This window comes from Borostomias antarcticus (genome assembly GCF_949987555.1).
Source record: "Borostomias antarcticus genome assembly, chromosome: 5".
NCBI lineage: Eukaryota > Metazoa > Chordata > Actinopteri > Stomiiformes > Stomiidae > Borostomias > Borostomias antarcticus.
Genome location: NC_140238.1, coordinates 32,924,336 through 32,950,574, shown reverse-complemented (window position 1 = coordinate 32,950,574; position 26,239 = coordinate 32,924,336). Strand labels below are relative to the sequence as shown.

Below are 26,239 nucleotides of genomic sequence, written 5' to 3'. Positions count from 1 at the left end.
ATGTGAGAAAATGTGAGATATGTGCAACGGGACACCATGGCACGGTGTTTGTGTCACACCATGTAGTGTCGAGCGCGATGGAGACTATTGGAAGCGTGAGATGTTGATCGATTGATTTACAGGCAGTTAGAGGTTCAAGCGCATCGTGATCTGTCACATTGTACTGACGCAACTCATGGGTATGAATTCTATACAGTGAAGTGTACAATCTGTATTTGTCAGATTGTCTATGATCAAAATAGTTGGTAGAGAATGCAGAGTTCTATGACTTGTGTAAGTATGAGAAATCTTCACTTTTAAAATATCCTTGTCTTGTTTCCTAACATACATAATATAACCGTTGGCCCCTGTTGATGGCTGGTCCCCGTGCAATGTAGCCTACTACTGCCCCCGTGTGACACTAGAGTGTAATTGCAAGTTCAAAAGACTCCCAGAAATACAAATAAAAAACTTTTTTTTGTTTATTGATAAAAATCAGCATTGCAATTAGCTGCCTTCAAAACCTTTACAGAAAGCCATTAGTACATAAAAAGATTCTTATAAGAACATTTAAGACTCTCATTGTCCTTTGAGCAGTGGCTGTTAATGGAATCGATGAGGAGAAATTCAGATAGACAAATATGGTCAACTTGGTAACTACAAGTAGACCGCCCGTGTCCCCGTCCAAATATTCTGTCTAAATGGAACAAACAAAATAAACATCTACTGTAGTATGTCTGGTCTGGCGTCTGGGGAGATAGTCTGAACTTTAAAAGCGGTTAAAGAATTTGTACTTTTTGTCAGTGTAGCCCATACGTTTTAGCATGCCTAGGGTGGGATTTGAACCCATATCATAGCATGCCTAGGGTGGGATTTGAACCCGGATCTCCTGTGTGACAGACACCGTTTCAACCAGCTACGCCGATGGAAAGGGCGGTATTTATAATGGGGGAGTGAGTTTAACCAACAGCTCCTCAGGACTCACAGGGACTCAGGTTCACTCGGTTGCCTCAGGGCGAGACTCAAGAGAGACACTCCACTTCGAGGGTGATTTTTCAGCCGTTTTTTACTCTCTGGAATCACTTAACAACAACTTTCTGTTAGCTGGAACCTGGCTTAAGGTGTAAAATCTTAATTTTGTGAGTATTTAATTTGTGCGAGGGTCTAAAAGGTCTATGATGGTGCTAGGAAGCCTCTATTGCAACACAAACTTGATTTGTCTCTGAGTGTGTTTATATTGGTGTGTAGGAACCAGTGGCTGTTTAGGTTCTTCTGTGGTTCCAAACACCTTCAGACAAAATGGAGTTGTTCCTTCCCAGAGTCACCACGCCTCAGCTTCAACCCAGACAGGATTTTCTGGGCGGGTCCAGTCAGGCTCTGCTCTCCAGGACGAGTCCGAACGGACCGGCTCACAGGCCACCTCTCGCCAACTCTCAGCCTATTATTGGACTGATTGATGTTCAGATTAGCCAATGAGCTCGCTTGAATCTCAAGTCCCTCCCCCCGAGCGAAGCCCGGCGTCGGATTGGCCGACGCTGCGCCCAAACCCCGCCTCTCTTGCGCAGCCTCGTGGAGGCGTGTCTGACCGCTCGTCTTCCTCAGAGGGGCGTGGCCATCCTGGCGGGCCGGGCCCTGTCTCTGGATCCCTGGTTCTGGAGAGGAGCTGCGGCTTGAGTCGGCGCTCCCGGTCTGGGTCCTCTCTCCCTCCCCGGGCGGGCCTGCCCGAGGGTCCGGGTCGCGGGCGGCCAGGGGGGCGTGACCATGGCGCTCGCCTGGCTGCTTGCTGAGGTGGTACAGAGGCCGGGTCCCGACGGAAGCCCACTTAGCGAGCGGATCCACCTGGAGAGCAGCCGTAGCCCCCCTTAGAGCCAGGCCTGGGGGGGGGAGAGGAGAGTGAGACGCGCAGGGATACACAGGGAGCAGAATAACACACTGGAGAGAGACCCCAAGGGGCTTGACAGCTTCGCAGCAGGAGAGAGCAGAGGGGAGCAGCGGTCGCCATCTTTAATCTGTCACATCACAGCTCCGCCTTACTCTCACATTACTGCAACGCCCACACCAGCAAGCGACTGTAAATACTGTAAATACTGTCCTCCGCCGGGCTGCTCAAGCTGCAAAGAGCGGACGCAGAATCAATACTACCGACTCAAATCTCTCGTTACCGTATCTCTGCCAAGCCAGCGATTGCTCTGGTACTAAGTCCCGCCTACCTGCTCTTTCATTGGCCTCTGGGCTGAGCTGGTCCACTGCCTCATTGGATGAAGACTTGTCAGATATATAACCCTCACTTGAGTCTCTCTTGATTGGTCGAGTCTGTTGAGATGATACAAACTCGGAGTGATGCATGATGGGGGAGAGGTTGGGGGGAACAAGACCAGGGGAATTGCGACTGTTTAAAACGTTAATCCTAATTGTGAAATGAGATTGTGAGGTAGACAAAGGATTAGATGATTAGTGGATTAGTGGACGGATAAACATTATCGCTTATTAACGTAATCAAAACATTCACCCCTAAAATAACTTCTAGGGGACCGTCCAGAGGACAGGGGCGCGGCTGGCGGCTGTTAGCCAAAATTAGCGGGGGGTCACAAGCCAGAAAGCAGCCCAGCGTCCGTCCTGACAGGATAAGCGTGGAGCTTATCGTCTCAGGAGTGGCGGTACGCGGCCCAGGCAGGAACGCCGGGCTATCAGCTAACAGAATAAGCAAGAGAGAAAGCAGCTCAAGCCCGTCTCACTCATGCCTGTGTGTACAGTTACCAAACGCCAGAGTTCAAAGTTCAAATACAGTGCCAGAAAGTGATTTAAAGGCAAAAAGCTTAAACGACATATTAGAATTGCATTGCATTTACCAGTTGAAAGCTTTGAAACACATTTTTCACATGTTTTCCACTTTGAAAAAGGAAATCCCCCCCCCCCATTTTATTATTCATCATGTACAGTAATCAATGTGAATGAGGTGCGCTTGCTTGCTTACGTCTAGGGAGCGCGGGCGTTCTCGGGAGGGGTTACCGGGCTCCTGGGGGCCCGAGGTGAGGGAAGCGCTCTTCGTAGCCAGGGGGCAAGAGGCCCTGGGGGGGGTGTCCGGCAGGGGGGCAGTGGGAGGGGGAGGAGCCGGGGTGCAGGCTCTCTTTAGGGGGCCGAAGACCCTCAGGTGCTGCGTGATGAGGAACTCCACCAGCAGGGCCTGGTAGCTGGTGTCCAGCAGGGCGAGCATTGACACGTCTACGGACACCAGGGGGCGCAGCAGAGTCGGGCCGAACACGATGCCCAGGTTCCCAGCTGACATCTTGTTCTCCTCGTAGTTTTCCGCAATCCTGTGAGAGACAGAAGCCATGTTTCCATCCACTTGTCAATCGAATTGTGTGAGGATCGCTAAAAATATGAATGTGAATAAAGCCGGTGAACGTGCGTTTCCATCTAGAGCTTTAAATCGGATAAAGCATTTATCACAAAAGACTTTTATCGAACAAGAGAAAATCCGATGAGATCGACAGTACAAACTTTTTGTCGATTTTCATGATTTTTAATCGAATTTTACTGTTTCCATAAGGCATTTTTAATTCGATATAACTTAATTCGCATAAAACGTGTGGATGGAAACATGGCTAGTGAGAGAACTTGAGCGAATCAGAACATTAAGCTACTTTCTATTGTCTTACTTTCTATTCTCTTTTACCATGTATGATTTGTCGTGTTTTATTCTATTTTAATCTACTATTTTAACTGTTTTTATTTTTTTCTGTAAAGCACTGTGTGCTACATTTGTTTGTAACAACAGTGCTATATAAATAAAGTTGATTTTGATTTTAGTGTGACGACTCTTAATATATGCAGCACTGGCTCCTGTATGTACACAAAGCAATCCTACAAAAACTATTTCTATTATTACACTATTACACTAACACTATTTCATGCCGATCAAACATTCACCAGACTAGGCCAGTCATGGTGCTCCCAGGGCATGGAATGAGCTCCAGGAATCTTTCAAAATGGACGCCTTAGTCACCTCGGGTGCTTTTAACGACAAGCTACTGGACTATAAAGCCGAGTCTTGCGTGTGTTTAAAATAATGTTGCCTTCTGTGTATGTTGTTGTTTGTTTGTATATGTTGTTGACTTGTGTATATGTTGCTGTTTTTAATGCTGTGTAACCAGTGCACCATTGAAAATGAGACCTTAGTCTCAATGGGTTCCCCTGGATAAATAAAGGTGAAATAAAATATTTAAAAAAACAAATGCTTTTCCAATGCATTGTATTGGGTGCACTTGTTTAACCGCTAGGTGGCGCACCGGTGCAGGTGGACCATCATGTGCTGCAGGGTGTGGTAGCGGTACGGAGCCAGTCTGTGCAGCAGCTCCTTCAGGCTGAGGACGAGGTGCTCCACCATGGCGGGGGTCTGGGGGGTGGGCTCCCTCTCCGCCATGTGCTGGATCTCCTTCCCCAACGAGATGAAGTCATTGTACAGGTCAAAGGTCAACAATGGCTCCGGGAGCTGTGGAGGTGAAACGAGTGATTAGACGCACGCCTAAACACTGAACACCTCTGAGTATAATCATCATATAACACTGAACACGACTGAACACTTCTGAATATAATCATGCACTGATATAATAATAATAATAATAATAATAATAATAATAATAATAATAATAATAATAATAATAATAATAATAATAATATATAGAATTAATAACTTTATTATTATATATAGAGCCTTTCATGGGACCCAAGGTTGCTTTACAAACATATATATTACATGTATGTCTTATATTCATTTCTTATTATTTATTAGTCAAAGTTTGATTGAAGAGCCAACCGTGTCTGGATTCAGGCGTACGACGCATGTTTGTGTCTGTGAATGAACGGCTCTCCCCAGGCTTGAGGGTTAGGGTTAGGGGTGGGTAGGGGGGCGTTACCTCCTTGAAGAAGTGCTTGAGGACAGAGGCGAGGTCGTGTGGCGAGATGTCCGTCAGGTCCACCAGCTCCCTCTGCGCCTCGAAGGCCTGACACAGCTTCTGGACGCGCGGCTTGGAGCCGCTGACCCGGTACACCCCCTAGGAGACGAGACAGCGAGGGGAGGGGCTACGGCTGAGGACTAGGGATGGGTATCGATTCGAATGTCAAGAATCGATTCGTTTCCGATTCAGAATCGATTATCACGATTCAATTCAATTTGATTCGATTCAATATCGATTCGGTTAGTGTTACTAAAACCTGTTTCTTTTTAGCTGTAACCTTAATTACTTGACTGCCAAGTTATGCAACACATCAATACTAGGGCTGGGTATCGATACTGATTTCCAAAAATGAATGAATGAATGAATCATTGAATGAATGAATGAACTATTCATTCCTTCATTTATTCATTCATTCATTAAATAAAAGATTTGGGGATTCATGAATCGATTCTGAATCATTTGATTTGATTCCGGTGCGTGCTGGTTCTACCGGTGCGTGCGGATTCTACCGGTGTGTACGGGTTCTACCGGTGCGTACGTGTTCTACCGGTGCGTGCGGGTTCTACCGGTGCGTGCTGGTTCTACCGGTACGTGCTGGTTCTACCGGTGCGTGCTGGTTCTACCGGTACGTGCGGGTTCTACCGGTGCGTGCTGGTTCTACCGGTGCGTGCGGGTTCTACCGGTGCGTACGGGTTCTACCGGTGTGTGCGTAGCGGAGGCGGTACCTGGACGCCGAGCGCCCGGCTCTCGATCTCGGCCGTGCAGAGCAGCACCAGGAACGGGACCTGGTCCGGCCGGGCGCGGGGCAGCAGGGAGAAGCCCACCCCGAACAGGGACCCCTTCCTGTTCTCACACTCCAGCTGACACACCTCCAGGCACTTCCTGTGGACCGCCAGGGCGCACTGAGGGGGGAAGACCACACCGTATCGATTTCATAAACAACAACAACAACAAAAAGGACATCAAAGACGCATGGTAGCACTCACCAATAAAAGATACATAGACAGATCCACTATTTCACCGGTTTTATTTTGGCGTCAATGGATCATGCTAACGTTTCGGCCAGAGGTCTTCCTCAGAGCATGAATGAAGGCCTCTGGACGAAACGTTAGCATGATCCATTGACGCCAAAATAAAACCGGTGAAATAGAGGATCTGTCCATGTATCTTTTATTGGTGAGTGCTACCATGCATCTTTGATGTCCTTTTTGATTTTCACAATTTTGGTTTAGCACCACAACAAAGTCTATTTTTTCAGGAAGGCGCATCCATTTCTATTGCGACAACAACAACAAGTCTGTGCACTCAGCTTCCGCCCCCCCCCCCAGGTTTCTCTCCCCGAGCCTCCGTGTTCTTCGGCGCCGACGGGCCGCGCCCCGGACCCTCACCTCCTCGCACTCGATGCCGTTGACCACGATGTAGTTGTCGCACTGTTTGCACTTCACCATCTTGCTCTTCATCTTGCGCAGGCGGTGGGTGAGGGCGGCGCGGGAGGAGGGGCGGAGCTTGCACGCCGGCCCGTCCGCAGCGCACTCTGAGGGGCGGAGCTTGCACGCCGGCCCGTCCGCAGCGCTCTCTGAGGGGCGGAGAGAGAGAGAGGGGGGGGAGACGCTAGAGGACCCACAATGCTTTGCAAGAGAGATACCGTACATGTCTACCGCTTTAGCGTACATCACACCCGACCCGTTGTGTAATTGTCCCCGTATCTAGTTACACGGTACGGTTTACGGTATTTCACGTTAAGGCATTTCACCTCCCCAACACACATAAAAAAACAAGTATTTTACTTTGAAGGAACTACAGTGCAACACATGATGGAAAATACACACTATTGTAATTAAGCTCAGTTTATTAATAGCAAGCTTATATTAAATTACAAAATTAACTGTTGCAAGCAGCTTGAAATGTGAAGTTTCAGCAGCGCATTATTGCGTAATACTGTAAACGTAATACTGTAAACACAGGAAATGTCACGGTTCTAATACCGTGGACGTTTTATACCGCGGTTCACGGTTTTACGGTATACCGTCTCATCCCTAGGGATCACTCCCGTTCCGTCTTAATTAGGGAACAGACGTTCTGTCAGCTAAGCTAAGGACGCAGAATGACAGAGACTGGGTGTCAGGGGGGTGAGACTGACCTGATTCCAAAACTGTCCCCATGTCCCTCTCATCCAGGTCATCTGATGAAATGGTCCCAACTGAGGGGGCTTTGGGTAATCTCCGATTCACATGGGCTTCAATGTTCCCCCGGAGAACACACAGTGAGGGCAGGACAGACACAAGAGTTAGGACAGTACGGCATTAAAGGGCCACACCGCTCTAAATATGATTTGATCTCCTTAAACTAGTCACTCAACGTTTATCACGTTATTGCAAGCCATTTTCCGAAGTAAAGCTCACGTTAAAGATATTTTTCATTTTTGCGTTTTACTTACATTTCAAAAGTTGATAAACTTTAAAACATGATGGCTTCAAACTCGGGGCGAGTTTGTCAGCGCAATGAGGGAACAATTTAAAAATAGCTGTGATATTTGAAGCCATCACTTTCAACTTTTTAAATGTAAGAAAAAACGTGAAAATGCATGTTTAATAGTAGTAATAAGCTCACCAGGGCTAAATGCACGTTTAATAGTAGTAACAAGCTCACCAGGGCTGGACAGAGACTCCAAACTCCCTCCCATGCTCTCAGTGTCACTGTAGGTTGCTCTCCCTGTAACAACACCACACAGTTAGGGCTGGGTATCGCTTCCAATTTCAAGAATCGATTCGATTCCGATTCACAAGGTTCAGAATCGATTATCATGATTCGATTCGATTCAATATCGATTCGGTTAGTGTTACTAAAACCTGTTTTTTTTTGCTGTAACCTTAATTACATGACTGCCAAGATATGCAACACATCAACAGGCCTACTACGACTGGGATACTGATTTCCAAAAATGAATGAATGAATCATTGAATTAATTAATTCCTAAAATAATTAATTAAAGAAAAGATCGATTTTGGGATTCATGAATCGATTCTGAATTATTTGATTCAGAATCGATTCAGAATCGATTAATCGATTTTTTTAACCCAGCCCTACACACAATGGCCATTCATAAAAAGCTTCCATTCGCTCACCCCCCCCCAAATTTAAATGCACCAAAGACAAGTGAGAGGCAATCCTTACGTCCTTCCGAGTCCAGCGGAGGGTTGAGGGTCGGGTTGCTCGTTTTGCGATGATGCCCACTGTCAGATTACACACAAGGAAACACACACACACACACACACAGATTCAATCACCGCTCATAACAGACTCCTCAATGAACACACGGGCGGGGTGGGGCGGCTGTAGCTCAGTTGGTAGAGCGGGTCGTTCAATGATCGAAGGGTCAGCGGTTCCAATCCCAGCTCCGACTGTCCACATGTCGAAGTGTCCTTGAGCAACACCTAACCCCAAATTGCTCCCAATGAGCAGGTTAGCACCTTGCATGGCAGCTACTGCCATTGGTGTGTGAGTGTGTGTTTTGTGTGAATGGGTGAATGAGAGGCCATTGTAAAGCGCTTTGAGTGCCGCTAAGGTGGAAAAGCGCTATATAAGTGTAGTCCATTTACCATTTACACGACACCAGAACAGCGAGCTGATGTGTGAGAGGGACAGGAGAGACGTGTGAGAGGGACAGAAGAGGAGCTGAGGGGTGAGAGGGACAGGAGAGACGAGGAGCTGAGCTTTATTTTTTTTAAAGATATTTTTTAGGGCATTTCTGCTTTATTAGGGATAGGGCAGTGTAGGTGACAGACAGGAAAGGTGGGAGAGAGAGAGAGAGAGAGAGAGAGAGAGAGGGGAAGACATGCAGCAAAGGGCGTGGGCGGGATTCGAACCCACGCCGCTGCGGTAAGGACTAGCCTTTACACGGTACGCGCCCCCAGCCCGTTGAGCTACCGGGGCGCCCCTGGACCGGAACCTTCCGCCGTACCTCTTTCCCTGGGGGACGAACTCCTGGAAGGCGAAGGCCGGGCGCGGCGGCTCGTGGAGGCGCTTGCTGAAGATGTAGTGCAGGTAGGGTTCCCCGGGCTCGCAGGGTCGGCAGGTCACCTCCAGACAGTGGTAGCCCTGAGGAACCGGTTCCGTCTGCAGGCGCTGGAAGTAGAACATGTTGACGGTGGTCTGGAGGGAGGGGAACAGAGAGGGGAACAGGGAGGGGAACAGGGAGGGACAGAGTTACTGATCCGGTTCATTGAATCCCGAAAAGTCAAATTCAAATTTTATTTGTCACATACACAATTATACAGAGTACAATGCGCAGTGAAATGCTTAAAATACCCATCCGGCAGTTGAGTTAAGAGTACTCAGTCTTATCAAATCAAATCAAACTTTATTTATATGGCGCATTTCATACACAGAGGCAACACAATGCGCTTTACAGAGAGCAATGGGGGGGGGGGGGGGGGGGCATAGGTCCCACCCCTACATATTCCAGAGAGAAGCAAAAAAACAGTTTCACCCGGGGGCCAGAAAAATGAGCTGTAAAAATTCTTCCCTGACCCCTCTCAATGAGACGATCGAGCAAGCTCCTGGAAAATGTTTGTCTATTGACTAAGAACATATACAGAGCAGTAAACATGGGCTAGATACTTCATAAGAGAGACATGACTAACAGGAGAGTGCACGAATAGTTACAGAGAAGTTGCCTACATGGTCGACCATTATGTCTTAAAATGTGTGATTCCAGGTGCTAGCTAAGGCTGAATCCCCCTACGTGTGGACCGCCCCACGACCCACAGTCTGGTTCCTCCCGGTGGATCAAGGAGAACCCTGTGTCACTGGTGCTGCTCGTTCCCCTAAGGCATGGGTTCCCAAACTCCATCAATGTGGGCCACCCCTCTGAAAACAGTGACACACCCGTGCCCACCCCAACCCCCCAAATGTGTTCATTATGCAAGGCAGCGTTAGCTAGCCCATAACACACAGCTAAGTTAGCTCGGTGGTATTTGTTGCTAGTTAACGTTATGACAATACATTCATGCCTGCAGGGGGAGGCTCTCTCTGCACTATCCACACATTTAGTATACATCTCTCCCATTATTTATTTCGATCCTCTGACCTTTAAAATCACGTTACATTCATAAAAACCATAGACATTTCAAAAATAAAAAACATGTTTTTCCTTTTTTTCTCTCTAACCATCCCTCCGTGCCTCCCCTGGATTTCTTTGGGGCCCCCCTGGGGAGGCCCGCCTCACAGTTTGGGAATGCCTGCCCTAAGGGTACAGACCTCCTTCAGCACGGTGTCCCCCTGGCAGATGAGCTTGCGAGTGTGAACGATGATCCTTTCCTTGACCCTCTCCAGCTCCTCCTGGTTAAACTTGGCCTCGCTCACACACTGCCTGTACTCCTTCTCTGCCTCCGTCACCTGGGGAGAGAAGGAGAGAGGGAGGGAGAGAGAGGGAGGGGGAGAGAGAGAGAGAGAGGGGGAGGGAGAGGGAGGGAGAGAGAGGAGGAGGGAGGGAGGGAGAGAAAGAGGGAGAGAGGGAGGGAGGGAGAGGGAGGGAGAGAGAGAGGGAGGGAGAGAAGGAGAGAGAGGGAGGGAGAGAGAGAGAGGAAGAGAGAGAGAGAGAGAGAGAGAGAGGGAGGGAGAGAGAGAGAGAAAAATGGTATCTTCTATAGCGTTCAGGAACAACTGAGCACCGGACAGGTCATGGTATAATGGAGCTAAAAAACTCATGATATCCAGAGGGAGTAGTTAGCTACTACTGTGTTGTTTAAGCACAACGTTGCGCACGCGCACTTCGACTGAATGCTGCGTCCCGGGGGCGCGAGTTTTAAAAGGTAATAAATGTCAATGTATTATCTTTCTGAGTAGACTGTTTGGACGATTCAGCTTACTTTTAGTAAATCTAATTGGAGAATTAGCACCAGACATGTTTGTAAAGGTCCAAATATCGCGATGTATTGCTTTAACATTTATTTTTTTCAACAGTTATACAACAAAAAGATCCGAGTAGTCTAAAACAGAAATAATATTACAACTCTAGACAGTCTGGGAGAGGTGAAGTGTACAGAACAAAGACAAGTATATCAAAGAAAGATTTGAGATAAAAAAACACAAAAATGAAAGGTGAGGTGAGGTTTGCTAGGATAAAACAGCATTACAAGACATTCATTCAATAAGGAGGCCCTACTTTCAACTGGGCCTCGTCTCTGGACTTCCTCCTCTTGTCCAGGGTCTTGTGTCCGGAGGTGTCGTCCATGGCCCTGGCCGTCACAGCCTTGGCCTTCTCCAGCTCCTCACAGCGCTGCTGGTACTGGTGGTGAGCCCTCTTCAGGGCGGCGGCCGCCTCGTTCTGAACCAATCACAGCACAGATATTTCAGGACACACGGAACTGTACTGTCAAGCAAGGAGCATTGCTTCCTTAACACTCGCTTGCTTAACACTCGCTTCCTTAACCCCAGGGGTCACCTCCTCCCAGCTAGACCTCCCCAGGGGTCACCTCCTCCCAGCTAGACCTCCCCAGGGGTCCCCTCCTCCCAGCTAGACCTCCCCAGGGGTCCCCTCCTCCCAGCTAGACCTCCCCAGGGGTCCCCTCCTCCCAGCTAGACCTCCCCAGGGGTCCCCTCCTCCCAGCTAGACCTCCCCAGGGGTCCCCCCTCCTCCCAGCTAGACCTCCCCAGGGGTCCCCTCCTCCCAGCTAGACCTCCCCAGGGGTCCCCTCCTCCCAGATATCTCTGATCTCTGTAAATGTTCACTTCAGCTGTTGACCCTCAGACCTAGCCTACTCACTGATGATTGGCTAGTGAAGTATTTGCATATGCATGTATGGTCACACCCACAGTGTTTATAATGCTCTGTTTTGACGAGTATCACTGCTCTTGGTGGATCTTCCCTTCTCTGAGAGCCCGACTGCAAACTCGTAAACTATTTGGAATAAAAGTAACCAGCTCGGACTTGCAGAGATGAACCTTGCATTCTTGACTACTATTTTCTTAATTATTAAAATAAATCTATACTATTTTCTTAATTATTAGAATAAATCTATACTCTTTTCTTAATTATTAGAATAAATCTATACTATTTTCTTAATTATTAGAATAAATCTATACTCTTTTCTTAATTATTAGAATAAATCTATACCCTTTTCTTAATTATTAGAATAAATCTATACTCTTTTCTTAATTATTAGAATAAATCTATACCCTTTTCTTAATTATTAGAATAAATCTATACTCTTTTCTTAATTATTAGAATAAATCTATACCCTTTTCTTAATTATTAGAATAAATCTATACCCTTTTCTTAATTATTAGAATAAATCTATACTCTTTTCTTAATTATTAGAATAAATCTATACTCTTTTCTTAATTATTAGAATAAATCTATACCCTTTTCTTAATTATTAGAATACATCTATACTCTTCTTAATTATTAGAATAAATCTATTCTCTTTTCTTAATTATTAGAATAAATCTTTACTCTTTTCTTAATTATTAGAATAAATCTATTCTCTTTTCTTAATTATTAGAATACATCTATACTCTTTTCTTAATTATTAGAATAAATCTATACTATTTTCTTAATTATTAGAATAAATCTATATTCTTTTCTTAATTATTAGAATAAATCTATACTATTTTCTTAATTATTAGAATAAATCTATATTCTTTTCTTAATTATTAGAATAAATCTATATTCTTTTCTTAATTATTAGAATAAATCTATACTATTTTCTTAATTATTAGAATAAACCTATGACAGAATGCCGAGCTCGGCCACTCACCATCCTCCTCTGCTGTTTGTTCCACTGCTCCTTGAACTCTCGGCGCCACTTGTCGATCTCATTCTTCTTGGCAGCCAGGGCCTTCGAGAGAGAGATATGGTGACACGCATTCTCTACCAAATACGTCTCCCTTCTCATCTCTTCAAGAAGCACTACAACGTTCCTCCCTCTTGAGCTCCTATTGTATTTTAGATTGCTATTCTTGCACTTTGCCTTCAGCACTAGATTGTGCTTAGTCACTTGTTTTAGAAAGGAGATGCACTTGTGAGTTCTGGTGAGTAGTAGTACACTGGCTTTTCCTACGTTAAATGCAATTATTGTTAGTCGTTTTGGATAAAAGCGTCTGCTAAATGACTGTAATCTAATGTCTAATGTAATGTTCCCTCCGCATTTCATTACCGGACATTGAGATGGGGCACCGTGGATGCCCAGCGGGGTGTGTGTGTGTGTGTGTGTGTGTGTGTGTGTGAGGGCGCAGTACCTGGTAGCAGCGCTGCTGCAGCATGTCTGCCGTCTGCCCAGTGGGGTGTGTGTGTGTGTGTGTGTGTGTGTGTGTGTGTGTGAGGGTGGAGTACCTGGTAGCAGCGCTGCTGCAGCATGTCTGCCGTCTGCCCAGTGGGGTGTGTGTGTGTGTGTGTGTGTGTGTGTGTGTGTGTGTGTGTGTGTGTGAGGGCGCAGTACCTGGTAGCAGTGCTGCTGCAGCATGTCTGCCGTCTGCCCAGTGGGTGTGTGTGTGTGTGTGTGTGTGTGTGTGTGTGTGTGTGTGTGTGTGTGTGTGTGAGGGCGCAGTACCTGGTAGCAGCGCTGCTGCAGCATGTCTGCCGTCTGCCCAGTGGGGTGTGTGTGTGTGTGTGAGGGCGCAGTACCTGGTAGCAGCGCTGCTGCAGCATGTCTGCCGTCTGCCTGGAGGAGTTGCTGTTCTTCACGTCCTGCTCCAGGGCCATGGTGTAGATGTACTGCAGGGGCATCATGTCCTGCAACCCCACGTCACACGACACACAGATCAGATGAGATCCCACGTCACATGACACACAGATCAGATGAGATCCCACGTCACATGACACACAGATCAGATGAGATCCCACGTCACATGACACACAGATCAGATGAGATCCCACGTCACACGACACACAGATCAGATGAGATCCCACGTCACACGACACACAGATCAACACGCAAATATACCTGATGATACGCTGAAGTGGTAGACATGTACGGTGTTTCCCTGCAAAGCCGAACCCATTCACACACACACACACATTCACACACACATTCACACACCGATGGTGGCAGCTGCCGTGCAAGGTGGTAGCCTGCTCATTGGGAGCAATTCAGGGTTCAGTGCCCAAGGACACGTGGGGGGATTCGAACCGCCGACCCTACGATCATTGGACGACCCGCTCTACCACTGAGCCACAGCCGCCCAGATTATAATAGTGTCTCACACACGCACACATACACAAACACATACGGACTATTAGGGGTGTAACAATATATCGTGCCACAATATATCGCGATACAGAAACGTCACAATACGTATCGTCAAGGTGAAAACAATATTGTGATATGTTTATTGTATATCAGTGAACGCTGGCTACACAACGCTGGTAACAAACACGTCTTTTGTCTCTAGGCCTCCATGATATTACAACAGTTAAGCTCTACATTCACAGTGTAGAGGAGTAGAGATGTGGAGAAATGCACTATTAGTGTGAACAGCAGCACTACTGCAACGCTTCACACCTGCCCTTAGTGTATCGTATCGTATTGTTATCGTCAACCCAATATCGTGTATCGTATCATATCGTATCGTGAGATTAGTGTATCGTATCGTATCGTGAGATTAGTGTATCATATCATATGCTCGATCGTCTTGTTGAGAGGGGTCAGGGAAGAATTTTTACAGCTCACTTATCTGGCCCCCGGGTGATTACTGTTTTTTTTGCTTCCCTCTGGAATATGTAGAGAGTGGGTCGTATGCCCACCTCCCTTGTTCTCTGTAAAGCACATTGTGTTGCCTCTGGGTATGAAATGTGCTATACAAATAAAGCTTTGATTGATGATTGATTGATATCGTATGGTGAGATTAGTGTATCGTATCGTATGGTGAGATGAGTGTATCGTATCGTATCGTATTGATATCGTCAACCCAATATAGTGTATCGTATCGTATGGTGAGATGAGTGTATCATATCGTATGGTGAGATGAGTGTATCGTATGGTGAGATGAGTGTATCGTATGGTGAGATGAGTGTATCGTATGGTGAGATTAGTGTATCATATCGTATCGTATGGTGAGATGAGTGTATCGTTACACCCCTACAGACTATAGATCTTGAGACGTACCTGCTGGGCCACGCAGGACTTGGTGGCCTCTGCTGCCTTTATGATGTTCTTGGAAAACTCTTGCTCTGGAAAACAAACAAACAATGACCGTGATTTTTACTGAACTGTTCAGTCTGTTTTTTATTATTATTATTATTATTAATTTTTGTCTATCACATTTGTTTTGCTGATTTGTGTCTCTGTGTGAACTCGTCATCACTGTAAATGAGGGAAACCTCAGTGCTTAATGAGTATAAATAAAGATTTTAAATGAAATGAAATGAAATGCTGGATGGGTGAAGGACAGGGGCACAAAACAACACTCAAACATGGTCGTGTTTTTGCCAGTTTGATGTGGTGAATGGCAAGGCAAGGCAAGTTGATTTGTATCGCACATTTCAGCAACAAGGCAATTCAAAGTGCTTTACATGAGACATTAAAAGCATCAAGACAAAGTGCAAGAAACACATAAAAGGTCATATAAAACAAAATGCAGGAAAATAAAATACAGGAATACAAGTTACAGTGAAGTGTATGAATGAATAATTATTTGATTTAATAAAAAGCAGCGGCAAAAATAAGTCTTCAGTCTTGATTTAAAAGAACTGAGAGTTGCAGCAGACCTGCAGTTTTCTGGAAGTTTGTTCCAGATATGTGGAGCATAAAAACTGAACTGAACGAACGGTACATGGTGAATGGAGTGAATATGAACGGCCTCGACACTTCAGCCACCCCTGCTGAGCTAATGCAGGAAACCAGTTGGTGTCAGTCCCTTTTCTGGAAAGTCCCTTTACATGAATAAGTACCAGCTGCTATCCTGTATATACTGTGTGCTATCCTGTATATACTGTATACTGTGTGCTATCCTGTATATACTGTATACTGTGTGCTAGCCTGTATATACTGTATACTGTGTGCTATCCTGTATATACTGTATACTGTGTGCTAGCCTGTATATACTGTATACTGTGTGCTATCCTGTATATACTGTATACTGTGTGCTATCCTGTATACTGTGTGCTATCCTGTATACGGTGTGCTAGCCTGTATATACTGTATACTGTGTGCTAGCCTGTATATACTGTATACTGCGTGCTATCCTGTATACACTGTATACTGCGTGCTATCCTGTATATACTGTATACTGCGTGCTATCCTGTATATACTGTATACTGTGTGCTATCCTGTATATACTGTATACTGTATACTATCCTGTATATACTGTATACTGCGTGCTATCCTGTATATACTGTATACTGTGTGTGGAGAAGCATTAGTGAACTTTTTGTAGGGGATTTTTTGTGTGTAGCTTTTCAGTAGATTTTGATGACTCTTTTTTGTATTTCTCTCTCTCCTGCTTTCTGTTGAACCAGAAAGGTTACTAGAGGGTACGGCGACACTTAAGCCCTTTGACTAATAGACCCTTTTCTCAGCAGCCATTTTGATGTGTCATTGCAGGGTAAACACATGTGTAATTAATACCATTAACTACAACACTGTAACATTAATTATAGCCCTGTTCCATTTAGGATTTAGGTGCCAGGGAGCTTGCTATACGGCAGCCCTGGAGGGCCAAAGTTCAGTCAGGGGGTGAAACAAGGAAGTATGATGCCTGAGGAGATTTTATTTAAATAATATTCCTCTCTAGCAGTGCAGATGTTCCCAAGTGGGGATAACTGTCCAAACACAGCGGCTAGACAAGCCGAGGATAGGTACGGCATACTTCCTGGAATTCCTGGTTTGAAATCTGAAAGAGCTGAAGCAACAGTTCTCACTTGGTATAGAGTCTCTTACTCCATAGGGTTAGTTCCCATAGTGGTCTAGAGGGGCACACGAACGTAAGCCTGCTACCCAGCTATTTAAAGATGCTAGGAGAAATCCATATTAAGTGAGAAGCTAATATATCTGCAAAAGGCAGGTAGAGTGTACTGGTTAACTGCTTAAGGCCTTGTATTGATAAAACTCATTTAGGTCCTGTTCTATTCAGCGTGCCACAGTCATTCCAGAGAGCCAGCATGCACAATATCAGGGCCCTGGCACCTACATCTTAAATGGAACAGTCCGCTGTATTTCCAGGCACCTATGCAGGGCAGCAGTGTCATGCCAGGGTAATCTACTTGCCCTCGGAGTAGCATCCTGTCCATTCCCCTGCTGTGCCCTGTTAATCCGCCCTGTAATCCTTCTCTCTCTCTCGTTCGCTGTCATCATCATCTGACTACTAGGCTATCCCACAGATTACCTGTGTTATCACATCTAGCCCTCTGACAGTCCCAAGATGTGTAATGCTGGTTTTCTCCCAGCAGATGGCGCAGTGGAGGACAAAGCATGTCAGGGTTGCTTGGGTTAAATGATCCTATTACACACTGATAAACAACATTCCCTCGGGCTGAATTTAGACTGATCCAGGAATGGTGTAGTAACTGCTAAAGCTTTCTGAGTACATCAGCTGTTCTCTATAGTGTTAATATCTATTCCATAAAAACAAAGCCTTAACACTAGAATACCTGGAGTTTAAACATGATGCATCTACTGTATAATTCTGAATACTGGATAATAAAATTTTCTTGTATTTTTTTTGGAATTTAGAAGAATTTATTTGTCTCCCAAGGTAGAAATTTGTCTTCGGCATACAAGGGTTGTGGCGTAAGAACAACATATACACATAAAATACATAAATAGAACAAAACATTCATAATACATTCATAGCAACACATGAACACTGCCTGCACCCCCCCCTTACAATATCACAGAGGAGGGGGGGGGGGCACTGTTCATGTGTTGCTGTGAATGTATTGTGAATGTTTTGATCTATTTATGCATTTTATGTGTATTAACAGTTTGGCTCGTGCGGTCGTAGCGGTTAATCTGCGACTCACCCAGGCTGATTCTCTTCTCTATCCAGGCCAGCAGGTCTTTGGAGTAGCGGCACCACATCTTGGCGTACTGCAGGGCCAGCTCCACCCCTCCCTCGCAGCGGCACAGGGCCAGGTCGGCGTCCTGGGCTGAGAGTGAGTACATCAGCATCACTGGGGGCTCTGCATGGTCCTACACCCAGATAACACACAGTCCAAGGGGACCTGTACGCACCCCCCCCTCCCAAAGGGATGCACAGAGACCCGACTGAAACCCCCGCCCCCCTCGTCCCTGATTCCTTTACAGTCCGACTCCCCTCTTCACAGAGAAAGCTGGACTAAGCATCAAAAGCACCTCTGGCGCTCGTTAGTCCATCTGTAATGTAGAGTCCAAACATGGTAAGTGAAAAGAAAAAAAGGGTAGCTCCTATTTCTCAGTTCCTTCTGCTCTGAAAGACGCCAGAACTCTTTTGTAGACAACAATCCAAAGAGAGAGAGAGTGGATGAGAGATCATGGCTGCTCGTCCGAGCGCCGGTGCCGATGTTTCCCACGGGGTGTCGTCACGGTGGTCTTCGGCGGCCCTTGATGTGTGCTCACCCGCCGACAAGCCCAGTGTTATGGGGAAGTCAAGTTGTGGAGAGAGAAAATTGTGTGTTGTCTTCCTGTTCAAGCAAATTGGAGAACTGATGTTCAGAGAGTGAAGGGTGCTGCCCCGGGTTCCAAAACAAACAAGCTTCGTCTTGTCCCCCCCTTCCCTCCCCCCCTCTCCAGCACCTGTCCCGAAGACGGGAACGTCACCGTCTCAGAGAACGGCAGGAAGTGGCACCGAAGTGCCCGTGTGCTATAGAAGCAGCAGCCATGTTTGTGGGCAGGTTGCCGGTTTGACGCCGCTGAAAAAAGCTGTCTTCCTGTGTGACTCAGACGCCGTGCAGCTGTCCTGCAGAGATCATCGCAGTCACGCACCCTCCCTCACTTCCCTCCTCCGCTCCGCCACGCCATCGCCCAATCAGCTGCGCCGCTTTGCTACTCTGTCTCTCTCCAAGGCAGAGAACGCAGAATCGATCCCCAACCCACAATGCACTGCAAGCCGTTTGACTCCTGACACCTTTACTGGCAGAGCGTACAGTTCAGTTCTTCGTACGACGATTTCCACTCCTCAAGTGTCCAGTCTCAGTCAGGGCAGAGAAAAAACGCTGAAAAATAAGCTTCCGCTTTCTTGAAAGTGTCTTCAACTGCAAAAATCCACAAGGAACTGAAATCCTGAAGAGATCTACTGTGACTAGATCATGTGCCACCTGCACGTCTCTTGGTCTCTTTCTTCTTCTTCTCCTCCTTCTTCTTCTTCTTCTTCTCTCCACATCAGTGTCTCAGTTGCGTCTGTGCTCCTGCTGTCTCTCAGCCTGTCTGCTTGCCTTCTGGGCTGGGGCAGGGGATTAGGGCGGGCCGCTCCAGATTGCGGAGTCACAGGCTTTAAAGCCGAGCGAGGTTTACCTCCTGGCGTGTGACTGGGTTCATCTGATGAAAACTGTCTTTGTAGAAAAGGTAACGCACAAGTGTCGTCGTGAGGCGCTGATCACTGGAAGCAGATTTGAGAGTAGGTAAAAAAAAGTGTTGCACACCAACTGACGTTTCGGCCCTCAAAAAAATCCTTGTTGATTTTGAAGAAGGACTCACGGCCAAAAAACTGACCACGTAAAAGAGAAATACATAGAAAGAGGAATGTGTGACACTTTTTCCCTACTCTCATGAAAACAAACCGTCTGCTATGATAACATCAGCTTGCTACTAAGTGTGAAGTGACAAAACCCTGTTGTGGTTATCGATCCACTTCGTTCACCCGCAAAAACAGACATGACACACTTCAATATAGTATACCGCAATCAATCAATACAGAAATCAATCAATCAGATTGAAGTGGGGGGTTATTCTGAGCTTTGTCTGCTGTGGGGGGGGGGGGGGGGGTAGACATGAGGGGCTTTCCGCACAAGCAGTAGCTGGGCACTGCAACAGGGTCTCCATTCCAGAGAATAATTTCAACGCTATGTGTGTCCATAATCCTTAATCTCCACTGGGGGCTGGGTCTTCCCAGGGACCTCGGTGAAGACTGGGTCAACGGACCAGACACCAGCCTCCAGTAACATGGGTCCTGTTAGAAGACCGGGTGTTGACATGTTGGGGATTGTAGTTGTTGTTGTTGTTTATCTCTGCTCCTGTACTCATTCCTCTTCACTATGCTCACTCTGGCCTCCTCTCTGTGTCTCTCCTCCTCTAGTCCTGAGGTAAAAACTCAGAGCAGCTGCCCTCGTTTAATCCTCTCCCCACCATAATCCTGTCCCAATCTCGTTAGCGCAGGGCAATTAGTGCGTGCGGCTAATTGCACGTGAATAAGAAGGGTTGCGGGATTAAGAGCCGTGGCTGATATTAAATAGAACTCGCTAGCTGTGACACACTGCTACAGTATTCACTCCGGCCCACATCACTCCTGCCCTTTTACGATTGGCTATCCTCTGCTGTCAATCACTGAGCTGTGTTTCCCTAGGCAAATTGGATGGAAAGAGGTCCTGGTAATGTAGAGATCACTGAACTAATAACCTTCAATGTCACAATGCCACCTATAAACTGTACAGCTGTGTGTTCTTCTTCTTCTTCTTCGTGTGGGTGTCGATGTTTCCCTCCCCCCCAGGCTCGGGGCCGAGGGGGCTATCCTTTTACCACCCTGAGCCCGGGTGAGGCACACTTTCCTCAGACTTGCCTCAGCTGTGTGTAATGCCATCTCTCTCAAATTCTTTTCAAATTGTAAGCCATGTTGCCCCCCCCCCACCCCCCCATCAAAGCCTTGATTTACGCCCTTAGCAGGATAGAGAGTGCAGATTAAACAGATCCCATGTACACAGGTGGAAAACACTAGCTCAGTGCTTCCCCACAATGCAACACACATTACAGACACATACCTGATAGACCTCCATCTTTTTCACAGCTGTCAGTACGTATGTCTGGGCAGCAGACGTCCTCGCACTGTTGAGTGAAACAGACATTTATGAAGACAGTTCTGTACACAAATGTTGATTGCGAGTCAGCGTCACAGTAGCAGGCGGCATCGTTGACCTCTGACCTCAGGGGGATCCAGCTCTGGGTTCTCACTGGGCTCTGAAGAGTTCCCTGGCAAGGACTGGGAGTCAGGGTCTGGATCCTCCGCAGCACTGAGACACACACACACACATATATGCACACACACACACACACACACATATATGCACACACACACACACACACACACACACACACACACACACACACACACACACACACACACACACACACACACACACACACAAGGGTACATACTGGGATGAATGTAGGTAGCCTGCAGGTACATATAACAAAGACAACTATTGAGACAGTTGAGAGAAGCCATGGTCATGGCGGTTCTAGATTACTCACTTCCTCTCCTGTGATATTAGACAAAGACATTGTTTGTGTCTGGGTTTTAATGGGTTGAGAGTAGGTAAAGAGTTCTTAGCGTGCACTTACGGGTAGACTAAAGACAGCTGAAAGTTATCGAAGTCCCGGAAGATCTCGCTATAGCGCTTGGTCTCGGATTTCTTTGGAGCTTTCACTTCTAGGGGTGAGAATGACGACAACAAATGTGAGACTTATTCAGAGATGTCACGTATTTTCACAGTGAACACACAGGCTCACACGCCTTCGGGCGGTGTCCACACAATAAGCAGAAATCTGAATAGGAAAGGTCTTTCTGTGTGTGTGTGTTCATGTGTGTGTGTGTGTGTGTATATATAGTGCATCTAAAAAGTACTCACACCCCTTCATTTTCCACATTTTGTTATGTTACAGCCTTATTACGAAATGGATTCAATTCATTTTTTCTCATCAATCTACACACAATATCCCATAATAACAAAAAAAAAATTTAAAGATTTTTTTGCAAATGTAGTAAAACTAAAACACTGAAATAACACATGGATAGAGGTATTCACACCTTTTACATAGTACTTGAGGCACCTTTGGCAGTGATTAGATTAGTGATTAGTTGATTGGAGTCCACCTGTGGTAAAAGCAACTGATTGGAAATGATGTGGAAAAGTACACGCCCAGGGCTGAAATTTAACACCTGCCACCGGCCAAATGCAGGTAAATTTTCCAATTGGCGACTAGATTTGGGAAGGCTATCTGAAAAAAACATATAGAGAGATTTTTTCATCTACAGACCCCTTGGCAGGTGACTCACCGTGAGCCAAAAAGTTCATTTTCACCCCTGTCTACTGTACTGTATGTAACGTAGTAATAACCCACAGTTCACAGTGCATGTGGGAGCCAAAACCAGCCATGAAGTAGAGGAAATTGTCTGTAGATCTGAGACATCTGGGAAAGGGTACAAAAGATTTCTACAGTGTTGATGGTCCTGAAGAACACAGTCTCCATCTTTCTTAAATAGAAGAGGTTTGGAACCACCAGGACTCTTCCTAGAGCTGCCGCCTGGCCAAACTGACCAATCGGGGGAGAAGGGCCTTGGTCAGGGAGGTGACCAAGAACCAGACGGTCACTCTGACAGAGCTCCAGCCTTCCTCTGTGGAGAACCTTCCAGAAGGACAACCATCTCTGTAGCACTCCACCAATCAGGCCTTTATGGCAGAGTGGCCAGATGGAAGCCACTCCTCAGTAAAAGACATGACAGCCTGCTTGGGAGTTTGCCAAAAGGCACCTAAAGGACTCTCAAGCCATGAGAAACAAGATTATCTGGTCTGATTGAACTCTTTGGCCTGAATGTCAAGCGTCACGTCTGGAGGAAACCAGGCACTGCTCATCACCGGGCCAATACCATCCCTACGGTGAAGCATGGTGGTGGCAGCTTCATGCTGTGGGGATGTATTTCAGCGGCAGGAACTGGGCGACTAGTCAGGATCGAGGGAAAGATGAACACAGCAAAGTACAGAGAGATCCTTGATGATGCTCCAGAGCGCCTAGGGCCTCAGACTGGGGGGAGGTTTACCTTCCAACAGGACAACGACCTTAAACACACCGCCAAGATAACACACAGCCAGTCTGAATGTCCTTGAGTGGCCCAGTCAGACCGGAGACTTGAACCTGATTGAGCATCTCTGGAAAGACCTGAAAATAGCTGTTTCAGTGACATTATCTATCTCCGCATCTAACATGACAGAGCTTGAGAAGATCTGCAGAGAAGAATGGGAGAAATACCCCAAATACAGGCGTGTCAAGCTTGTAGCGTCAAACCCAAGACTTGAGGCTGTAATTGCTGCCAAATGTGCCTCAACAAAGTAAAGAGTAAAGGGTGTGAATACCTATGCACGTGATATTTCATTTTTTAATATATGATACATATATTTAATTTTATTTAATATGTATACATACATTATAAAACATGTCTACATTTTTTTCCCCACTTTGTCATTATGGGGTATTGTGTGTAGATTGAAAAGATGAATTTAATCCATTTTGGAATATGGCTGTAACATAACAAAATGTGGAAAAAGTAAAGGGGTGTGAGTACTTTACAGATGCACTGTACTGTATATTTAAACACTGACGTAAGCCATATCCTCTGTTTTCAGTAATAAAACACAAGGGTGTGAACTTGTGGGGCAGTATTAAAAAAATTTGTGGGTTTGAACTGTTATCGTGATTAGGGCATGTGTCATGGGATTGTATGTGTGTGTGTGTGTGTGTGTGTGTGTGTGTGTGTGTCTGTAAAAGGCACTGGCTGTAAAAATTGTTGATTGGACCAAAAACAGTATAGTCTCTTATTTTAACCGAGTATTTTAAGACACGAGATGGTCTTAAGTGTTGAGATGGTTAATGTTTCAGCTGAACGTGAAATGCCAAATGAGCTCCAAGCTGAAATAGAAGTACACAGGACTGCTAACAGAGCTCCACTGAAAGAGAGACTATTATGATGCTAAAAGAGAGACTGTTAAGGTGCTAAAAAATACACGAGCAAAGAGAGAAATTGAACTCAAAGAGAGTTCTGCTCAATTCAATACCGTGGAATGCACAGCCAGCTTGATGAGATAGAGAAATAACTCAAGTGAAAGGTAAAAAACAATAGCAAGGGACAACAAATGCTAAATGATGGTGCTTAGCTCTACTTAAAGCAATGTTTCACTTTTGAGACAGAGAAGCATAAATGCAAAAAACCTTAACTGCCGGTGAATGGTAGCAAGCACACTGAATAAGAAAACGTAAATCTCTCTCATTCTGAAGGGCTTGTCTCCATTTAGGTCGACCACATCCTGCTAGCAGTTTGTCGTGCTCCTCTCTATGAAAGCCAAGTCCTCGAGTTTCAAGTAAACTGAGGCCTTGTGTCTAAAAAGGTTAAGGCCAGGTGAAAGCTACTACAGTATCTAACTTTACCAAACCAACGGAGATTTTTATTTATTTTATTCTGATTATGTTCCTCCCCCGTCTCCTTGTCATTCTGCAAAGCTCGTTAGGTGATTTAGAAGGGTCACAATTAATCATCCGCCTGCAACATTAACATAGTTGTAACTGGAGCCAATCAAATACAGCTAGCCTGTGCACGTAGCTGGGTTTAATCAAGCACACAGCTACTGTATGTCAAAATGGAGAAGTTCAGGAAGTTCACTGATCCTGCACTGACTGGAAGGATGTAGCACACAACCACAAGCACACAGACACAGAATACTCCCACACAAATTATCACATTCTCAATGAGCTACGACTGTCTCTGCATGGCAGTGAATCCAGAACAATATCAGTGAAATCATCCACCGTTCCTCTTCCGGTAGCAGATCACAGTAGAATAAATCACAGACACAACCATTATCAGGTGAAATACCCCAAATACCATCCACTAATTCCAAAACGGGATGGTAAAGTGACGAGAAATAAGACAGTGAATCCACCCCGAACAGAACAGTCGACAACATGGCCTCCGTGTCATAATGAGATGAGGCCCGTTCCTCAAAACCATCTCGTCTTAATACTCACTCACCTGGGGATGTGACGGGCTCTGGTTCTGGAACCTGTGCTTCCTCCATCTCCAGCTGACCCTGAAGGACAGGCACCACCACCACCACCCTACCTACCTACCTACCACTGCAACTTCATCAGTTCAACCAGTGACCTCCGCTCATCTCATACATGAGGCAGAAGAGCTTCAGGACAGGAAACCAACTCGGTTTCCTCTAGATGTGCAACAAACACATAAACATAGACACGCTTCTGGTAAGTTGAGAGTATGACTCTCGCTACCCCGTTCTTCTCAAAAAATGTTTCTTGTTCTCTAGAGAAGGGGAGGTTGGCCAATTGGTTTTCAACATCACAAGAGGAAGTGTCTCTTTGTCACATAGGCCACACCTACACTGCCGCACATAGCTTCAGTAAATATATGAGGGACAGAAGAGAAGGCCCGTTTGAAAAACAGTGCAATGGGAAGGCATGTATTTTTGGTTGCCAACTGTCATTACATTAGCCTTGTATCTTGTGCCAGCCACCAAATCTTCTCGGTCTAAAGTGATGATGATGATCTTACCTTGAGGTATAGCCTACTATGGTTAGAGTTAGGACAAATATACGTGTTCAAAATCATGTTTTTTTGATGCAACATTGCTCACAGCCCTGATTAAATGAATCATTCGGGTTGAAACTGACACCCATCATTCGAGGATGAGGATGAGACTGACCTGAGATTGGAAGGGAAGGATGGAGGGAGGCCGACTGAGCCCTGACTACTAGACCCAGAAAGCTTTCAGTGTGGCCCTACAGTAGGCTAGCCTACCCAGCAAACACGCAACGTCAGGGAGACGTTCAGATCATGTCTTAATAACGTCCGTCGGTCCTGAACCCTGTTTGTTCGTCTGCTGGACCCCTCAATATTCAAACGTCTGGCTTGGACCCCTCTAAGACGTCTGTGGACGTGCAGAACGGGTTCAATATCTGAACGTTAAAAAAAAACATTCATTCTGGCTCCTAATTGGATGTCTTTGGACGTCCGGAAAAGACAAAAAAGACGTCTAAAAGACATCTTTTAGACGTGTCTTTGCTCAGTGGGTATAGCATCACACACGGCTGTCAAACAGGCAATTAGGTAGGACACAATTAGGCTCTCACAGGTATCGATCGCATTAAGAGACTATCAATGACCCAAGTGTTCACATTTCAAACTGTCAAACTACGGTGAAAGGCCTAAACTTACTATTAACTTAGAGTAACGGAAAGGCTAACTTTGAATTAGGTCCAAAAATAAACATCAGACACTGACAGGCATGAGATCGCCTCCAGGGTGCGGTGCATTCATGCGAGTAAAATGCTTTTTAAAACAAAAAATACTGTGTGTAATTATGTTACTTAAGGGGAGACACCCTA

General features: G+C 45.9%; 1 protein-coding gene across 1 annotated transcript; it reads right to left on the bottom strand.

Moving 5' to 3' along the window:
• Positions 1-546: 546 nt before the first annotated feature.
• Positions 547-24,912, bottom strand: gmip (GEM interacting protein; the record flags this gene model as incomplete). Its single annotated transcript, XM_084439132.1, has 21 exons — positions 547-1,853; positions 2,190-2,292; positions 2,954-3,293; positions 4,269-4,471; positions 4,896-5,033; positions 5,663-5,839; positions 6,326-6,471; positions 7,078-7,173; positions 7,587-7,649; positions 8,112-8,170; positions 8,899-9,089; positions 10,197-10,334; positions 11,104-11,265; positions 12,698-12,778; positions 13,564-13,671; positions 15,044-15,108; positions 17,899-18,024; positions 20,827-20,890; positions 20,988-21,075; positions 21,407-21,494; positions 24,867-24,912. 21 exons carry the CDS (start codon positions 24,910-24,912, stop codon positions 1,270-1,272), a joined length of 3,066 nt encoding a protein of 1,021 aa, XP_084295258.1. The 3' UTR covers positions 547-1,269.
• Positions 24,913-26,239: the final 1,327 nt, after the last annotated feature.